Genomic DNA, 20,125 nt, shown 5'->3' with positions numbered 1-20,125 from the left:
AAACATTTTTAATTATCTTTATTTTTTTAAATTTAGGAATGACATGTATTTGGATATGCACATAATTGAAGGAATATTTGAACATTTGCTTTCATTCTGTGTGGGAATAAGTGAATTCGAGTTACTAAATTGTTGTTATAAAAAGTGTTAATCAGTTATTATGTCCTTTTCTTATTATTGTTGTAGGACCAAACACATTCACGGAAAATGAAACTATAGCAAAATATGAAATAATGGATGGAGCTCCAGTCAGAGGAGAGAGCATTCCAATAAGAGTATTTCTTGCCGGCTATGATCTTACTCCTACAATGAGAGATATTAACAAAAAATTTTCAGTGCGGTATTATTTGAATCTCGTGCTTATGGATGAAGAAGATCGCCGTTATTTCAAGCAACAGGTGTGGTGATCTTGAATTAATTTGATAACATACCATTTCTTTAACATTTAGACATAGATTGAGAAATGTAAACACACTTTTGTTAAAATTTGAGGTGAATTTGTTCTGTGTATTATCTGAATTACTGCAATTGGAATACTGTCCTTTTGTTGTATTTTATTTCTAAATCTATAGTGGCAGTCAGAAATCTTCCAACTTACGAGAAATCTGTAATAAACAGCAGTGACATGCTTGGTTTGTTTGCTTGCATGATATTTATTTTTTATTTCACACACATTTTAGGAAGATATGTTTTTACTTCACAGAAAAATTGGGACATCTTGTTACATTGCTAATTCATACTTTGTTACCAAATTCAGGAGATTGCCCCCAAGAAACTGGGCCAGAAATAGCAATCCTTGAGACCCTGAATTAGGGACTGGCTGGTCATTACTGCCAGTCACTTATAACTGTAAAGCGACAGCATTTTCCCTGTGCCTGTGGAATGTAATGTGTAGCTGCAATATTGACATAACCCACCAGATTCTGAGGAAAGTAGCACCACCACCCCCAAAATCAGTTTTAGGTTTTCTTGACTGAAAAATTTATAGGTGTCATTTTTAACCATTCACACACTGTTTTTAATTTGCTTGGATTGACTCCCCCTTCTGGGGGCTGACGGTTTTTTCGTGAGTTAGTGCATTGTGCCCTCAGGGCCCAGAGCTGTTGCAACCCATTCTTCATTCCTGGGCTGCATTTCTTTCCCCGTGCCCCTCCCTCCCCAATCCTCGCTCCTTCCCTGCTTATCCATCCTTCACCTCTCTCGGTGTTCCTACTGATTTTAACCTGGATATTCACCTGGTTTTCTGTATTTCCTGCAGTTTTGTTCCACTTGTCTTTACTCTTTTATCCCTCCATTTTGGCATTTTTGGTCCACCTTTGGGGTTTGACCTCCACTTCTAAATTTTCTCTCCATAATGTGAGCCATTTGGGGGAGAACTCCCTGGCATCTACAACATACATTCCCTCCCCCCTCCCCCCCCCCCCTTCCCATCTTCCTTCTTCGCTATAGGCTGTAGGCCCCCTTCCCCACTGCCAGGTCACCAGCACATGTAGCCAGTCCCTGTAGCGGAGCTGTTATGTCCCAATCTGGCTGAGCCTCCTGTCAACACGGGGATTGCACTTCTGGTACTGAGCTGTTACTTCCCCATGTTTGTGTAGGGGTGGTTGCTTGTTGTTCTGGAGCACTGCTGTGCAAGGCAGCACTTGCTGTGGCTGGGTGGCGCCCATGGGAAAAGCCCTAATCAGAGTGGGTGGTATCAGGGCAGACACTTTACATGTAGTAAGCTCCAAAACATTTGGTGCTGTTCTACAGCCGACTCTTTGATTGCTAATAGATTATTTAATGCTGCTTCTTCTGACTAAGGAGCCTTACCTTCCTGGCTACACCTTGGGAGCAGGGCCAGGCTTACTGGCTTGGGGTGAAATATTTCTACCTGCTACATAGTCTGCGCTAGCCCTGACAAGGAATTGTTCACTGCCACCAAGCCGCCCCTCTCTCTCTCTCTCTCTCTCTCTCTCTCTCTCTCTCTCTCTCTCTCTCTCTCTCTCTCTCTCTCTCTCTCTCTCTCTCTCTCTTTGTGAAAATAACGAAGACAAGATTAATGAATTGGAGTCTTTCAGTAAGATGTAGTTAAGTTCCCTGTGCACTAAACTTCTTATGCCATCCAGTGTGCGAGTGTTGTTGCATGTGATCACCATGGCAACATCCCAGTGCCCATTACACATTACCAGTCTTTGAATGTGACCCAGTGAGTCATTTTTCATAGGAACTTCAGCCTTCAAATTTATGAGGAACTCGTGGTCAGTCTGCAATGATGGGGAGTTTATTTTGTTTGGCATGTTCAGAAAGGTTGCAAGCACTATCACACCAATACCGGTACCTTTATTCTGTCTTTTGAGGAAGATACCCTTCCACAGAAGGTCGACGTTATGTGTTAACAGTTTGACATGAATTGATACGTCTCTCCACCCATGAACTGCTTTCAGTGATTGAGTTTCGGGTACATGTCTTCCTGATGTGTACGACGAACCCTCTATGCGGTGAATGTACACCCACTGAGAGGAGCCTCTGTGATCCACCATGCATGTGTGTTAATTGTCATGACTGTCATTCTCCACCCCCACCAGATTGTTTGGCTTACAAGAAAGAAAAGAAGATAAGAGTAAGAGTCCCTGGAGAACTGAGGCTCATCAGAAATTTGACAGACTTCATCCTGTGTCGATGACTTCTACTTTTCGCCCTGTTATGTCCTTTGCCGCTCCATCCATCTCTCCTATCCCCCTCCCCCGCAGTTCCCATGCCTGGAGTTGCCTCCCTTCTTCCGGAAACTACCGGTGATTGGGCTCCCTCCGGGGCCCCTCCTCCTGGTGTCTCTCAGGCCGAAGGCCTGCTACCACAACTCAACCGTGGAACAAAGAGGCTGTGCATCCCAAGCTCACTGACTCTTTCAGTTCCAGATCTGGCAGAAGCCTGCTGCCCTAACTGCTTTCCTTCAGCAACTTCCTCCTCCTCAGGGATTTTAATGCTCACACCCCTTTGTGGGACCATGCTTTTTCATTTACACAGTGGCTTCTCATTTTCCAATTTTTTTGTAGCACACAACCTGTGCCTTCTTAATGATTGTTCCCCTACTCATCTTAGTGTCGCATATGGCACTTTCTATGCCATTGATCTTTCATTCTCTTCCCCTCCCCTTCTTCCTTCCTTACACTGGTCACCACAGAATGAAGTCTGTGATAGTGACCGCTTCCCGTTCATTCTCTCTTCCCCTTCCCACCTCCCAATGGCCTGGTTACCTGCTGGGCTTTCCATTGTGCTGATTGGCCTCTTTATATACCTCTCAGGTCGTGTTTTCTCCTTTGTCAGTTTGTGTTCATGAAATGGTTCGCAATCTGTCTGATAAGATAACCAGTGCTGCTGGCATTGCCGCTTCTCACTTGACAGCCCCCATTCACAGTTGGTCAATTCCATGGTGGGGCACAGCAATTGCCGTGGCTATCTTTGATCATCGTCGTGCTTTGCAACATCGTAAGTGGCACCCATCCTCTATTAGTCTTATTACCTTTAAATGTCTTCCTGCCAAAGCCTATTACGTAATCAAGTAGAGGAACCAGGTGTGTTGGGAACACTTTGTCTCCTCTCTAGGTTCTTGTGTCCCTTTGCCATGGATGTGGTCTATGCTCTGCACCCTCCATGGTTGTCTGTGGCAATATTTCATTCAGGGCCTTGCCCTTTCTGTTAGCCTTTGTACAGATACATCAGTTCTTGCAGAACACCTTGTGACCCATTTTGCGATGGCATCAGCTTCCTATGCAGCTGCCTTCCGAGGAGGAAGCAGCAGGCTTGTCGTGTGACAAGCATGCAAAGTATTTTCTATCTCCTGTCATCTGCATGTTGCTCCATTGCTTGCCAATCTTAACATATACACACTTAACACCATTGAGAGAGTAATTAGGCCCTTTTGACTACTGCAAAGGCTTACCTTTTGGAAACTGGAGTGGTAGATATTTATATATTATGCCTAGGGTGGAGTAAAAAACCCATCTTCTTAATAGGCCCAGAAATGTTTTAGAATTACTATGTTCAAGAAAGAATGCATTCGAAATCCAATTTTTTATGTCTGTTTTTACAATATTTTATATAAGCACTGCAATTTTACAATAGCATATACAAATGACATGAAACAAGGGATATCCTTGGAAAGACAGTCTTCTGTGACTGTGTCTTTGGGTTTCTACTTCCCAACCAGTTTAAAGTTATTAGTGTTTAACTGTATGTACTCCTGGAGGCATTAGAGTGAGCTGTTTAAACAGATATATAAAGAAATAACCAAACAGAATAAATCATCTGCTCTAAGTGCCATAGAGCTCTACAAGCATTGCAACAAATTTACCCAACAGAGGAAATAATCTCATCAATACAGGGGAAACTGCTCTTCTTCAACAGCAGGGGAAGCAGAAATTGTTGTGCTGGATACCAGGTCATGTAGAAATCTGTGAGCAAGCAGACCAATTAGGCCTGTAGGAAACATAGTGTGATACGATGTGCTGCTCCCCTGAGAACTGTCTTGCTGTTGATTCAGAATGCCGTTCAGCTGTGGGAGAATAATATACATAAGAAACATTTTGAACTTTAAGGAAAATGTTAAGAGTTATTTTAATCTGTTTAGCCATTGTAATGACAGCTGTTTTGTCTGATTGTGCTATGGGCACTAAAGATCTCAGTTTTGTATATCCAAACAATTCCATCATCATCATGTGCACTCAATAACCATGTTTTCAGTCTGAAGTGTTAGTTTGTATGTGACCTCACTCTCATAACTGATACTATACTCTGTTCACCATAAGAATAAACCTGATGTAAACATTAAGCCATGTATTCTTCTGCATTTGCTTGAATCTCATTGGATTTCATGTGGAGTGGAAGCCAAGTTGTGACCAGTACAGTCAAGTACAATCATGAGGATACATTTTATGCCTTGTCACACACACAGTCTGAGCGTAATGTGTGGGACAACAGCTTTACTGGTGCATTAAACTTGGACATCCATGGCCATCCAGCGGTCCACCCAATCTGCAATGATTTGAGCAGTTGCAGTTCAGACGTAAAAAGAGACAGACAAAGAAACAGTATAGCTTCAAATGATGTTTAACTTTTAAAGAGAATGAAATAGTATTCGGCAAAACTCCAGCACTACTGCGTGCTTGTTAAATGATCAGACGGAAAGCATAAAATGCTCTCGTTGTCCCCTGACTGATTACAAACAAGAGTAATGAAAATTCTTAACTTAAGCACAGGGTAATTTTTCTGAATGAGCTATGTGTGATACAAAAGCATACTGTAGGGATTTCAGTGTGCTGTTGAATACTGAAGGTATTAATTACAGTCAGTCATCTGGTAATCTCTTAGCTCTTTCCTTATCCGAATCAGAAATGCACTTCAGTTCTGGAACTGCCATCTGCTCCATTGATAATGAGTCGATCAGCAACACAATCCATGAAGCCACCCATGCGCCACATTTTCTCCTCCTCTTTTATGACGTGCCTTTCTATAGCCCCCCAGTGTTCGACAGCGACGTGTGAAAAAGCTGTGTGCTTTAGTTCCAGTATGTCTGGCAGCTTAATGGTCATATTTCTCTTGCCAAATTCTTTAACTTGGCTCCAGATCAGTTCTGTTAGGTTCACATTGTAATGGTACAGTGGCAAATGTAAAATTACAACATTGGTATGGAGTGCTCGATGATGTGAAGATGATTGTTTATCATGTTTCTACAACACATATGTACATGTGTGGCATAAAACATGATGAATTTTACAATTAAAATATGTAGGTATTTGAAATTGAACAAGAAAAAAAAATTGACACAGGCGAGGCTTCAACCACCAAACCATAAATTGCAATCAGTTGTCAAGTCACTACACTACCAATTCTGATTTATAGTGAACATGTGCTTGTCTCAGTTGTGTCTAATACAGTCTCTCATAAAACTTCAAAGTTGTTTATCTCTGTGAAATTATGACGAACATTAAGAATAACCTATTTCTTGGTACTTTTTAACCGTGTTCCACATGTGGGTTTCACTACGGAACAGGGAGCAACCTCAACCATTTTCATACTGCTATATTAACAGCGCAACAATCAGAACACAGAAATGCAGTGGCTGTGACTGTACACGATTTTTGAAATTAAAACTACATAGCTAAAGCATGATTAAGAAAAACGTTGGTGGCTGTTAATACATTTGAATATCTTAAAGTTTCATTTAATGCAACTTAGTAGTAATATATTTAATGTGAAAGTATATCCTCCTTTCAAGAGCATAGCACCACCAGTATAGGTGTGCTACAGATTTTGACCAATCATCGCATTTTTGCTTGTTTACATCAGGTTTATTTTATGATGAACCGAGTATAGATTCTGGATTCTGCGTGAAGTAGTTGGGCCATCATAATGAGGTTCCAGCTGTTCCCAGCTGCCAAAATTGGGAAAGCTGTGTCAGGCTACTATCTGTCTAGGTGAGGTTGTCACAGATGAAAATTCTCCATGAATGTCAGGTGGCAAGATGTTGGGAAATCGCACATTATTGACAGTCCACCTATGCAAGCAATAGTTAATTCTGGGGTATCATTTTGTGTGATATTGAGGACTTTCATCACCAACTGAAAATACAAAAGCCATCATGCAAATGGAAAATGTGTCTGACAGTACCCTCCAGGGGCTTCATGGGTCTTCCACGAGTTCGTGCTTGGCGCACGAGTCCGAAAGATATTGTGGTCCATTCTTCCTTCTTGGGCTGCATTTTCTTCTCCCTTCCTCCCTGTCCTCACTCTTTCCTCTCTGCCCCCAGCTTGCCTCTCTCTGTGTTATTACTTATGTCGGCTCTGCTATCCGGTTTTTGTTCCCCTTGCTTTTTTGTTTTCATCCTTCTTTTTTGGCATTTTGGTCATCAATTGGAGTTTGGCCTTCACTTCTAAAATTTCTCTCCATAGTGTGAGCCATTTGGGGAAGAACTCACTGACGTCTACAGTGTTGATACCCCTGCCTCCCTTCCTTCCCCTTTGTAGCCCATGTCACCAGCACATGTAACCAGCCCATGTGGCGGGGCTATTATGTATCTATCTGGCTGAACCCCTGACAACACAGAGATCACACTTCTGATAATGAGCTGTCCCTTCCCCATGTATGCATAGGGGTGGCTGTGTGTTGTACTGAAGCAAGGGAATTCTCGGCATTGGCTGTCGTGCAAGATGGCGCTTGCTGTGTCTGGGTCGGTGTTATTGGGGCAGATGCTCTGCATATGAACTGACTACTCTTCTGCAGCCATCTCTGGTTGGCAATGGATCATTTAATGCTGCTTCTTGTGACCCTGCGGCTTTCCCTTCCCTCGCTACACCCTGGGAGAAGGGAGCCAGGCTCACCGGCTTGAGAGGAAATACTTTACTTGCTACTTGGTTTGCACTAGCATTGACAACGCACTGCTACCAAACCATTATTTTTTGTGGAAAATATTTAAGACAAGATTAACAAAGTGAAGTCTCTCAGTTAGATACAGTCGAGTTTCCTGTTGATTAAAACTTCTTATACCACCAAATCTGCAGCTGTTCTTGCTTGTGGTCATCTTGGTGACATCCTGGTGTCCGTTACACCTCACCAGTCTATGAATATGGTCGGGTGAGTCATTTTTCATGGGGATCTCATACTTCAAACTGAAGAATAATTCCAGGCCAGTCTATAATGACTGAGTGGTCATTTTGTTCATTATTTTCAGAAAGATGTATGGACAGTCCCATTGATGCTGGCGCCTTTATTCTGTCTTTCGAGGGAGATACCCTCCCAGAGAAGATCAAGATTATGCGTTACCATTGTGACGCTAAGCCATACGTCCCGCCATCCATGAAGTATTTTCGGTGCTTCCATTTTGGGCACATGTCTTCCCACTGTATGGCCGACCCTCTACGCAGAGAATATGGACACCCACTCCATGAGGGGAGCCCCTGTTTTCCACCACGTATGTGTGTAATTGTCATGACTATCATTCTCAACACTCACCAGATTGCCCGGCTTACAAGAAAGAAAAGAAGATACAAGAGTATGAGTCCTTGGAGAACTGAGACTCATCAGAAATTTGACAGACTTACTATCTCTCTCTCCTGACCTGCTGCCTACATCTGCTGCCTTAACTGCTCTCCTTCTGCAACTTCCCCCTCCCTTCCTCCTCCTTGGGAATTTGAATGCCCATGACCCTTTGTAGGACAGTGCTTTTTCATCTACACAGTGGCTCCTCATTGACCAATTTATTGTAGAGCACAACCTGTGCCTTCTTAATGATGGTTCCCCTACTCATTTTAGTGCCATGTGTGGCACTTAGTTTTTTACCATTGCTCTTTCTATTTCCTCCCCTTCCCTTGTTCCTTCCTTACACTGGTCACCACAGATGACCTCTGTGATATTGACCACATTCCGTTGATTCTCCATTCCAATGTCCAAGTTACCCCAATACGCTTTCTATCGTGCTGATTGGCCTCTGTGTACTACCCAGGTTGTGTTCACACCTGCTTTCTTAGGTTGTATTGATGAAGTCATTCATGATCCATCCAGTAAGATAATTTGTGCTGCCGGCATTGCCTTTCCCCACTCGACAGGCATCGTTCACCACTGGCCAGTTCTGCTGTTGAGTACAGCCATTGCTGCCGCCATCTGTGATCTTTGTCATGCCTTGCAACATCGTAAGTGGCACCCATCTGGTCTATTGCCTTTCAACATCTTTGCATCAAAGCCTGTTACTAAAACAGAGCAAGTGGGGGTGTTGGGTCTGCATTGTCTCCTCTTTAGGTTCATCTGTCCCTTCGTCATGGGTGTGGGCTCCTCGCTGCACGCTCCAGGGTTGTGTGTGGCAGTCTTACATTCCAAGGCTTGCCCTTCCTAGTGGCCGTTTTATGGCTCTGTCAGTTCTCACAGACCCATTTTGTGGCGGCATCAGTGTCAGCCTCCTATATAGTCTCCTTCCTCATCAGGAAACAGCAGGCTGGAGCTTCCCACTTATGTTGTACTCCTTGTCACGTGGAATCCTCCAGTGAACTTTTTACTAATGGGAACTTCTTCTGGACATCTCTTCTTCCCACAATTCAGCCCTTGGGCATGATTTCATTCATAACCAATTGCTTCAACACCTCAATCCTCCACAGCAACAATATCTCTTCCAGGTATTCAACTGTATTTGTTGCCAAGGTATTTTCCCTTCTCAGTGGTTCCTGTTCATCTCCGTTAAGGTGCGGCTTTTGGGAGAGACTGTCTCTGATCAATCATCTGCTTTGATTGGAAACCATAATTCATCAGATTTCTTCTCAGCGGCGCCATCTTTTCATGGTTCTCTTTGATCTTTGTAATGCCTATGACACAGCTTGCCTGTGATTGGGAGCTCCAGTGTTAGGCAGGGGATGGAACCCCTTAGAGAAATAGCGGAAAGCCCGGGGAAGAAGGCCAGTGTTCATTCTGTCTGCTTGCCGGGGGGTCTTATCTGAGATACGGAGGAGGCCCTGCCGACGGCTATAGAGAGCACTGGGTGCACACAACTGTAAATTGTTACTCACGTCGGCACAAATGACTCCTGCTGTCTGGGTTTAGAGGTCATCCTCAGTTCATACAGGCAGTTGGCAGAGTTGGTGAAGGTGGAAAGCCTCGCTTGTGGGGTGGAATCTGTGCTAACTATTTGTAGTTTCGTTTCGAGAACCGATTGCGGTCCTGTGGTTTGGAGCCGAGTGGAAGGCTTAAACTAGAGGCTCAGATGATTGTGCGGAGATCTGGGGGTGCAAATTTCTCGACCTCCGCTATCGGGTGGAGAAATGTAGGGTCCGCCTGAATAGGTCTGGCATGCACTAAATGCAGGAAGTAGCTGCAAGGGTAGCAGAGTACGTGTTGAGTGCACATGTGGGTTTTTTAGGTTAGAGAATTCCCTGCTTAGGCCTGACAAGATGCCTCCTGAGATGCGACAAGGTAGTAGTAGGCAAAACACAACAAGGAATAACAATATTAATGTGGTAATAGTAAACTGCAAGAGTGTCTATAGAAAGGTCCCAGAACTGTTCTCATTAATAAAGGGTCACAATAACCACATAGCACTAGGGACAGAAAGTTGGCTGAAACCAGATGTAAACAGTAATGAAATTCTAAAACTCAGATTGGAATGTATACCGCAGAGACAGGCTGGACAGTGAAGGGGGAGGCATGTTTATAGCGATAAAAAGTGCAATAGTATTGAAGGAAATTGATGGAGATCGGAAATGTGAAATAATTTGGGTGAAGGTCATGATTAAAGAGAGGCTCAAACATGGTGATAGGATGTCTCTGTAGGCCCCCTGGCTCAGCAGCTGTTGTGGCAGAGCACCTGAAGGAAAATTTGGAAAATATTTCGAGTCGATTTCCCGACCATGTTATAGTTATGGGTGGAGATTTTAATTTACCAGATATAGACTGGGAGACTGAAACGTTTATAATGGATGGCAGGGACAAAGAATCCAGTGAAATTTTTTAAAGTGCATTATCTGAAAACTATCTTGAGCAGTTAAACAGAGAACCAACTCATGGCAATAGCATATTAGACCTTCTGGTGACAAACAGACCAGAACTATTTGAAACAGTTAACGCAGAACAGGGAATCAGTGATCATAAAGTGGTTACTGCATCAATGATTTCAGCCGTAAATAGAAATATTTTTAAAAAAGTAGGAAGATTTTTCTGTTTAGCAAAAGTGAGAAAAAGCAAGATTTCAGAGCTCTTGATGGCTCATCACAAAAGTTTTGTCTCAAGTACAGATAGTGTTGAGGATCAGTGGACAAAGTTCAAAAATATTGTACAATATGCATTAGATGAGTATGTGCCAAGCAAGATCGTATGAGGTGGAAAAGAGCCACCGTTGTACAACAACCAGTTAGAAAACTGCTATGGAAGCAAAGGGAACTACACAGCAAACATAAACATAAACATAGCCAAAGCCTTGCAGACAAACAAAAATTACATGAAGCAAAATGTGGTGTGAGGAGGGCTATGCGAGAGGCGTTCAATGAATTCAAAAGTAAAGTTCTGTGTACTGACTTGGCAGAAAATCCTAAGAAATTTTGCTCTTACGTCAAAGCAGTAGGTGGATCAAAACAAAATGTCCAGACACTCTGTGACCAAAATGGTACTGAAACAGAGGATGACAGACTAAAGGCGGAAATACTGAATGTCTTTTTCCAAAGCTGTTTCACAGAGGAAGACTGCACTGTAGTTCCTTCTCTAGATTGTCGCACAGATGACAAAATGGTAGATATCGAAATAGATGACAGAGGGATAGGAAAACAATTAAAATCGCTCAAAAGAGTAAAGGTTGCGGGATGTGATGGGATACCAGTTCGATTTTACACAGAGTATGAGAAGGAACTTGCCCCCTTCTTGCAGCGGTGTACCATAGTTCTCTAGAAGAGCGTAGCGTTCCAAAGGATTGGAAAATGGCACAGGTCATCCCCGTTTTCAAGAAGGGACATCAAACACTGTGCAGAACTACAGACCTATATCTCTAACGTCGATCAGTTGTAGAATTTTGGAACACTTATTATGTTAGAGTATAAAGACTTTTCTGGAGACTAGAAATCTACTCTGTAGGAATCAGCATGGGTTTCGAAAAAGACGATTGTGTGAAACCCAGCTCGCGCTATTCGTCCACGAGACTTGGAGGGCCATAGGCACGGGTTCCCAGGTAGATGCCATGTTTCTTAACTTCCGCAAAGCGTTTGGTGCAGTTCTCCACAGTTATTTACTGAACAAAGTAAGTGCAGATGGACTATCAGACCAATTGTATGATTGGATTGAAGGGTTCCTAGATAACAGAACACAGCATATCATTCTCAACGGAGAGAAGCCTTCCAAAGTAAGTGTGATTTGTAGGACCGTTGCTATTCGCAATATACATAAATGACCTTGTGGAGAACTTCAGAAGTTCAGTGAGGCTTTTTGCAGATGATCCTCTAGTATATCAGAAGGTTGTGACAATGGAAAATTGTACTGAAATGCAGGAGGATCTGCAACAAATCGATGCATGGTGCAGGGAATGGCAATTGAATCTCAATGTAGACAAGTGTAATGTGCTGCGAATGCATAGAAAGAAAGATCCCTTATCATTTAGCTACAATATAGCAGGTCAACTTCTGGAAGCATTTAATTCCGTAAATTATCTGGGAGTATTCATTAGGAGTGATTTAAAATGGAATGGCCATATAAAATTAATCGTCGGTAAAGCAGATGCCAGACTGAGATTCATTGGAAGAGCCCTAAGGAAATTCAGTCCGAAAACAAAGGAAGTAGGTTACAGTACACTTGTTTGCCCACTGCTTGAATACTGCTCACCGGTGTCGGATCCGTACCAGATATGGTTGATAGAAGAGAGAGAGAAGATCCAATGGAGAGCAGTGCACTTCATTACAGGATCATTTAGTAATTGCGAAAGCGTTACGGAGATGATAGATAAACTCAGTGGAAGACTCTGCAAGAGAGACGCTCAGTAGCTCGGTATGGGATTTTGTTGAAGTTTCGAGAACATACCTTCACCAAGGAGTCAAGCAGTATATTGCTCCCTCCTACGTATATCTCATGAAGAGACCATGAGGATAAAATAAGAGAGATTAGAGCCCACACAGAGGCATACTGACAACCTTTCTTTCCTTGAACAGTATGAGACTGGAATAGAAGGGAGAAACGATAGAGGTACTCAAAGTATTCTCCGCCACTCTCTGTTTGCCCCCTTTTCCCTTTCCCTTGACAGGACTATGCCATTTGTGTTGTTCCTCCCTTGGTTTCTGCCACCTTATATCACGAGACAGATGACCTCGCTGCACTCACTCCCCCCCCCCCCCCCCCCCCCTCTTTTCCCTGATCAATCAACCAACCCACAGTAACCTATTCAGAAAGCTGCTAGAAAATGTTCATGTAATGATGATTGGTCTGGCCAGTTGTCTGACTTTTAAAAGCATCAATGAAAATAGTTCTACTTGACAATCTGGATCCACAGTTAAACTGTGAAGCTCTAGTCAAGTGCAGAAAGGTATTCAGACTCATAAAAGAAGTCTGTATGTCAGTGACAGTCATAACCTTCCCCCACGAGAGCTTTGGTTCACCAGTTGCCATGGACAGCAGCAACTGCTGTGAAGGGTATGTGGGTAGCAATAGGCAAACCAGTCCAGGTAGGTCTACTCAGTGTCATTCGTGGAGAATCATACGACTACTGACTACCCCTAGGTATTTTCTACTATGAGCTGCCAATAGGTCCCAGAATGACTTAGAAACGTCATTGGCCATTCTGCACCAATTCAGGTCTGGAGTACAGGCAAGACCAAAGAAACAATCTAATGTGAAACACAATTTGCAACACTGGGTATCATACCCCTCTTAAGTCAGTACTTCGGTATGGTGGCTCCAGCTGAATGATGAATAAATCAGATGGAAGTGGAGAAAATTCTGCAAGACATTATTCGGCTGTCAGAAGGTTTGTGAAGAAGAAAGATGGCATGTGACATTTATGTATTGATTACCAAAAATATATACCTATTGTCAGGAATTTATGACACTTTGGACTGTCCTTTTTTTTTATCATTTTCATTGCATTGGTGATAGGGATGTTGGGCCTGTGTTCAAAATAATGTAGTAGTTTGGGCCAAAGAATATTTGGTACATCTGTGGAGAGACAATTTATTTTACCTTTTGTGAAGACACCCTTTGCTGGCTGGAGGAAGAAATGGAAGTCTCGACATTTGCCTCACAGCCAAAGGAAAACCACTGCTAAAACCTAGGCTCGAACTGGTTGTGCACTTCTGCGCTGTTTCAAAGTCTTCACTGTGGCATGAATTGCCACCTCAATCCTGTTCAAAAATCTCTTCTCAAGCTAGGTGCAGAGTCTCGCCACTTCTGCATTGACAAGTGCTTCGATTCTAAGCAGTAGCTCCACTCCAGGTTCTTGGTCTTAGGATTCTGGGCTACCTGCTGTCACTGCAGCAGCTTTATCTCCTTCATGTCTCAGTGCTGTCTGCTCTGACTCCACACTGGTCTGACTCCACAATGTTGTGCATTTCCTATGCCTTCTTCACTGCCTCTTCTTCTTAGCAATTTCTTCTGAATTTGTTTGTTTCTTTTCACCAGCATTATTGTGGGCTTTGAAGGCTTTGCAGCCACATCAGCTCACAATGTGTGACCCCCACAGTGAGCACATGTTGGATTTTCCTCTCTGCGTACAGTTACAACTGTCATGACTGCCAGCACACTTAATGCATTTTGCTTAATTGTAACAATATTTTGCCACATATACTTACTTTTGACACTTACAGCATTGTGTCTAATGTCAAATCCTGCTGGAGAGGCTCGATCTTGGTGTCAAATCCCACGAGGCTCTTCACCTCAAAGATTTCTTTTGCCTTCTTGAAACTCGCTTGTTGTGATGTATCTACAGCCAGAACAAACGATGGTGGTCTGTTCTTGTTTGTTCAGTTGTGTAGTTTCACCATGGCAGCAAATCTGCAGTTCAGCAGTGTGTGACACACTGTTTCTACATCGAATCTCCATGGTAGATCACTTAGCAGATCCATAAATTGTGGTGTTTTCTTCTGAAGTGCTGTTCTAATTGGTTCTTCAATACGGTAGTCCATCATAATCTTCCTCACTGTATCCTGGTCATTCAACGTGAATATACCTCTCCTCCTCCTCCTCCTCCTCCTCACTGTTGTCTTCTCTGTCACCCTGCCTTCTCTGGTTTTTGAGTGGTGGACATCTCCGGCCATATTATAGTCTTCTTTGGCTTTTTGCGGTTGGTACCTCCCATGCTGCATACTAATTTAACACTGAAAATTTACTGGTGTTGTCAGAACAGCAAAAACACAGCAGTTTTCTCCTAAAATCAACAAGCACTGTGAATTTGCAATTCAATATACAGCACACAGTTTAAGAGAAGCTTCTGCTTCAATCATTAAAGCTCTCGCTGCGAAACAGATCGCCTTGGAGGTGTGTGTGTGTAACAGCCTCCCTATGGGTGCTGGGTAGCACTGCACTGAAGGGTGCAAACTACACACTTCAGAAAGTTTTGTATCACATCAATTCCGAGAGTTCCGGAACCTTTACAGAAAATTGGAATAGAGATCAACATACCACATTATTTCTGCCATGCTTATTCCTCATGAAAACCACACATTGCATGTTGTACCGCCATGCAGTGAGTCCTTCAGAGTTGGTGGTCTAGATTGCTGTACACACCGGCTACTCTAGTCGAGCAATGTCATTATCCTGAAGGAAGTCATTCACAAGATGAGCAAAATGGGGGCGCGAATTGTAGTTGATGACGATGAATGCCTTGCAAATATGCTGCCGATATGGTTGCCCTATCGGTTGGAGGGTGGCATTCACATATCATACAGCCGTTACGGTGACTTCCATGGCCACCAGCGGCATACCTTGGCCCCACATAATGCCACACCAAAACAGCACGGAACTTTCACCTTGTTGCACTTGTTGGACAGTGTATATAAGGCATTCAGCATGACTGGGTTGCCTCCAAACATGTCTCCAACGATTGTCTGTCTGAAGGCAAATGCGACACTCATCGGTGAGAAGAATGTGATGCCATCCTGAGCGGTCCATTTGGGATGTTGTTGGGTCCATCTGTACCACGCTGCGTGGCTGCATGTTGTCATGGTTGCAAAGACGGACCTCACCAGGGACATGGGGAGTGAAGTTGTGCATCATGCAGCCTATTGCGCACAGTTTGAGTCATAACACAGACTTCCTGCGGCTGCACAAAAAGCATTATTCAACATGGTGGCATTGTTGTCAGGGTTCCTCCGAGCCATGATCCGTAGATAGCGGCCATCCACTGCAGTAGTAGCCCTTGGGCGGTCTGAGCGAGGCATGTCATTGACAGTTCGTATCTCCCTGTATCTCCTCCATACTTGAACATCATCACTTTAGTTCACTCAGACGCGTGGACACTTAACTTGGTGAGAGCCCTTTGTGGCACAAAGTAACAATGTGGACGCTATCAAACTGCGGTATTGACTGGCTAGGCATGGATGAGCTACAGACAACACGAGCTGTGTACCTCCTTCCTGCTGTAATGACCAGAAGTGATTGGCTGTTGGACTTCCTTTGTCTAATAGGCGCTGCTCATGCGTGATTGTTTACATCTTTGGGCAGGTTTAGTGACATCTTTGAACAGTCAAAGGGACTGCGTCTGTGATACAATATCCACAATCAATGTCTATCTTCAGGAGTTCTGGGAACCATGGTGATGCAAAACTTTCTTTTTATGTTTGTATTTCTTCACTATAGATATGGAGATTAGCTACTGGTAAATTGAGGTTGATGAGACTGACCAAGAAGTGACTGGTTTCATAGCACCTGACTGACTCTTGAGTTCAGAGATGGGCCATTTGGTCTGTGCAACACCCAAGCCATCTTTGAGAGCATGGTGGACAACCCATTCTGGTGTCTAAATGTATTATAACATTGCTACCAGGATGAAGATGTTGCTTTCCGAAAAAATTTGGAGAGTATCTAAGCCTGTTGACAACTGTGCTGAAGTGTGTAAATGGAACTGCTTCATCTGAATCTGAGAATGTACCTCTTTGTCACCCAAGAAATAAAAATCTTTGTGCAACTAGTTAATAAAAATGAAATTCCTCTTTATTGAAAAAAGTAAGAGCGGTAACAGATTTTCGAACTCCTCAGAATATTTGTGATCTTAGAGGCTTTCTTCCAATGTGCTATTACTGTTGCTTCGTAAATGATTTCAGTTGTATGGCATAGCCACTACAAGAACTGCTACAGAGAGAAGGCAAATATTCTTGAAGCAGGGAGCAAGAAAGATTTTCTTTATGGTGAGGAGATGCTGAAATTTTCCCAAGTCCTGTCCCTTTTTATGTGAATACAAAGATGGAACTACACAATGATTTAAGTGATCATGGGTTAGGTACAATTCTAATGCAGTGCTGAAAGAGTACTTTCCAGTTCCAAGAAGAATTACTCTGACTGAGAAATAGTGTCTTTCTGTTGTTTGGGCAATCAGTAAGTTCTGCCCCTATTTATATGGTAGACCATTCAGTGTTCTGACTGAGCACCCTTCTTTATGGTGGCTGACAAGGATGAAGGATCCACAGGACAATTGACAAGATGTGCACTAAAGCTTCAGGAATATGTAATCACAGTTGTATACAGAAATGGGCATAAACACATGGATATCGACTGCCCTTCACAGTATCTCCTGGTGCTGATGATAACCCACTAATTATTGCACTGACAAACATTGCAGCCAAACAAAATGGAATATCCAGCATTCCTGAAGTGCACAGATGCCTTAATGAAGGAAGAAAGTGTCACAGGAGAATTCAGATTTTTAGATGGAACATGGTATAAATGGAATTAGGATCCATTGGGATGAAAATGTTTGCTTGTCATCAAAACTCCTTTGTGGCCCACCATACTGAAGTATTTTTGTTGATACTCCATCATGTCATCTAAGATTTGCAAATATCTGTGACAGAATCAGAAGTAGGCATAATTGACCAGGCCTCCACCAATCTGTCTGACATTAAGTAAGCCACTTTATTGCCAACAGTGGAAGCATGTGTCTCAGTTGCCCCCAGGACATCTGATACCAAATCCTCTTGTAGTTGTTCCCTTTCACTGGAAAGAAACTGAATTTTTGGAGTGGTGTTCAAAGTTGACAAATAGGTATAAATGGATAATAGTGTGCGCTGACTACATCAACCACTACTGTCATCAAGAGTGCCAAAGCTCCAGAAATTGCCAGAATCCTTGTAGAAGGGATAATTTTGAAGCATAGAGCACCATGTGTAATGATTGATGTTTGTGGAAAAGTATTTCAAGCTGTTGGCAGATATTCTCTTTATGTATGTTGACATATGAAGATATATGTTCAGGTATGATAATGCTTGTGATTTTCACAAACTACACAGCAAATCATAGGACACCTCATTTTTCGTGATCCATGGTCTTGAAGCTGAAATAGCAATGGATACTTAGTTTCCGTTTCAACCTTATGGTGCTCAGGAGGATTACATCTAACAGTTCATCACCACAATTGATGAAGCAAGATAGCTGGTATGCATATGGAACTTGGCTGCCCAAACTAAGGACTGTAAGGACTGTGATTGTTAAAACTCCAAACACTGACCTATAAGTTATAAACCAAGCACATTAATTTGGATTTTTACACCTGTGCTGGAGGTCAATCTAATAGAAAAATTATTAAAATGCTACTTTAAACTTTAATGAATCCTCTGTAATGTCCAGTCATGGTTGATGATCCTACATCAAGGAGACAAAGGTGCAAAGACATTACCCATGTCCTTCACATGAATCCCTATCGTAGACATGAAGTGCAGTTCAACAACAGGAACTTCCAGTATGAGGACCACGTAAGACCTGCCCAATGATTTGATACTTCAATGGAAGTAACTGTATTTGAATTTAGCAGTGATTTTAATTTTGTGTTCTCACAAGAGATGTGTAAAAACTGGTTTAAATATTTGTCTTTGAGAATGCTTCATACTAGGCATCAGTACATAATGGTATAGTGCGTTACCTAGATAAATATTGGCATCAAAGTTAAAAACTAGTGTTGTCCATTTTACAGGAAATAACGTTATGGCGAAAGGGTGAAAAAACTCGAAAAAATCTTCAAACATCCTCAAGGACATCACCCCAACTGCCTCACGCAATTCCAGGAACTCAGGAACACACCTCCAACCAACCAATTGAAGATATGAAACGAGAAGATGAAGACAAGGGTACAGTGTCAGGTGCTGAGAATGATTTGAGAAGGAAAGTGGCTGTTGATGGTGACAAGGCTGATGACTGACTGCACAAAAGCCAGATTGTGTAAAGTACTATGCAGATATGTTCACATGCTCCCATTCCTGATGCACATGGTCATGTGAAATATGTAATTGTGCTTAAGAACTTCGAGTATTTACTACTGGGAGTGCTGTTCTCATTACTCAGTGACTCTGTACATTTGTTGTAACTATATTCAGTGTGCAGTATGTATCAATTTTGTCCTACAAATACTGTGTTTTTCTTGTATGATGTATTGCATATATGTGCCATTATCTTCAGGAGATGTGAAATCTGTCTGTATAGTCTTTTACAAAGCAGCTTTTAGTAAAAGAATGTTGTTCTATAAATATTTTGTTATGTGAAAAGACAGCAATCAAATCAGTGCTGATGTTGAAATGTTATAACTCAAAGTGGGATTTATACATTCTGGATAACATTATGATTCAATATATACATATTGAATGACATCATGATTCAAAAAGGAAAAATTGAGCCTTTTATGAAAGTAGTTTTTTTGAAGTGTTATTTTATACCAGTGTCTGGCACTACTTTCTTTTTGCAGTGTTGTTGATGTGATGATGATGTCCTTTATGTGTGTTTATGTACTTTGGTAGTTTTTCTCTGTTTTATTTGAAAGAGTTCTGTATGTTTTATTGAAAATGTATTGTTTTCAATATTTTGTTACTTTGTTTGTACTTTATGTTTTCTCTCTTTCATTCTAAATATGTTATTTATGCCCTGTAATTGGTTGAGAACATAAATAAGATGAAATTGTAAAGTAAATAATGTTTTAGCTTGTCATCATTGCAGTTAATACTCGTGGAAGAGTCAAGAATAATTATATTGTGTCTGTTGATTTGCGGAGAATGTTAGAACTTCAAGATGTAAGTGGTGAGAGCAACAATATTTTAACATGTTGCAGAATGTTAAACTATGTAGAGAGTTACTCAGAGAGAGCCTCAGAGTTATATTTTCAGTTTCCACTGTCTCAGTAACTGTGAATGTGCATGTTTGAGAAATGATATGTAACATATATGTTGAGGAAGTAACTAAGCTGTACAGTAATATATGTTGCTTATTAAAGCAATTTTCATAGCAGACTAAGTAATTTGAATGTTATATTGCATTGTGATTAATATCTTTCTTGTATTCAGAGAAGAGTGTGTGTGTGTGTGTGTGTGTGTGTGTGTGTGTGTGTGTGTGTGTGTGTGTGTAGTAAAATGAAATGCTGTTATAGTCATACCAAGGTACACCACATGTATCTGAGTGGGAATCTATTTGGAAGTTAAATAGATCTGTTTGTATTTTTACTGTA

At 42.0% G+C, this 20,125-nt stretch overlaps 1 protein-coding gene across 3 annotated transcripts in view; it reads left to right on the top strand.

The window, feature by feature from the left end:
- Positions 1–20,125, top strand: part of LOC126297865 (vacuolar protein sorting-associated protein 26B-like) — a 55,944-nt gene extending 35,819 nt beyond the window's left edge. For all 3 annotated transcript variants that reach the window (XM_049989155.1, XM_049989157.1, XM_049989156.1), the window contains exons 6-7: positions 187–398; positions 18,608–20,125. In XM_049989155.1, the coding sequence (XP_049845112.1) occupies positions 187–398; positions 18,608–18,832 (437 nt within the window). In that variant the 3' untranslated portion in view covers positions 18,833–20,125. The remainder of the gene's footprint in view (positions 1–186; positions 399–18,607) is intronic.

The sequence above is a fragment of the Schistocerca gregaria genome, chromosome X, assembly GCF_023897955.1.
Source record: "Schistocerca gregaria isolate iqSchGreg1 chromosome X, iqSchGreg1.2, whole genome shotgun sequence".
Classification (NCBI taxonomy): domain Eukaryota; kingdom Metazoa; phylum Arthropoda; class Insecta; order Orthoptera; family Acrididae; genus Schistocerca; species Schistocerca gregaria.
The sequence above is the reverse complement of the archived record's forward strand: the minus strand, read 5'-3'. Positions and strand labels throughout refer to the sequence as shown.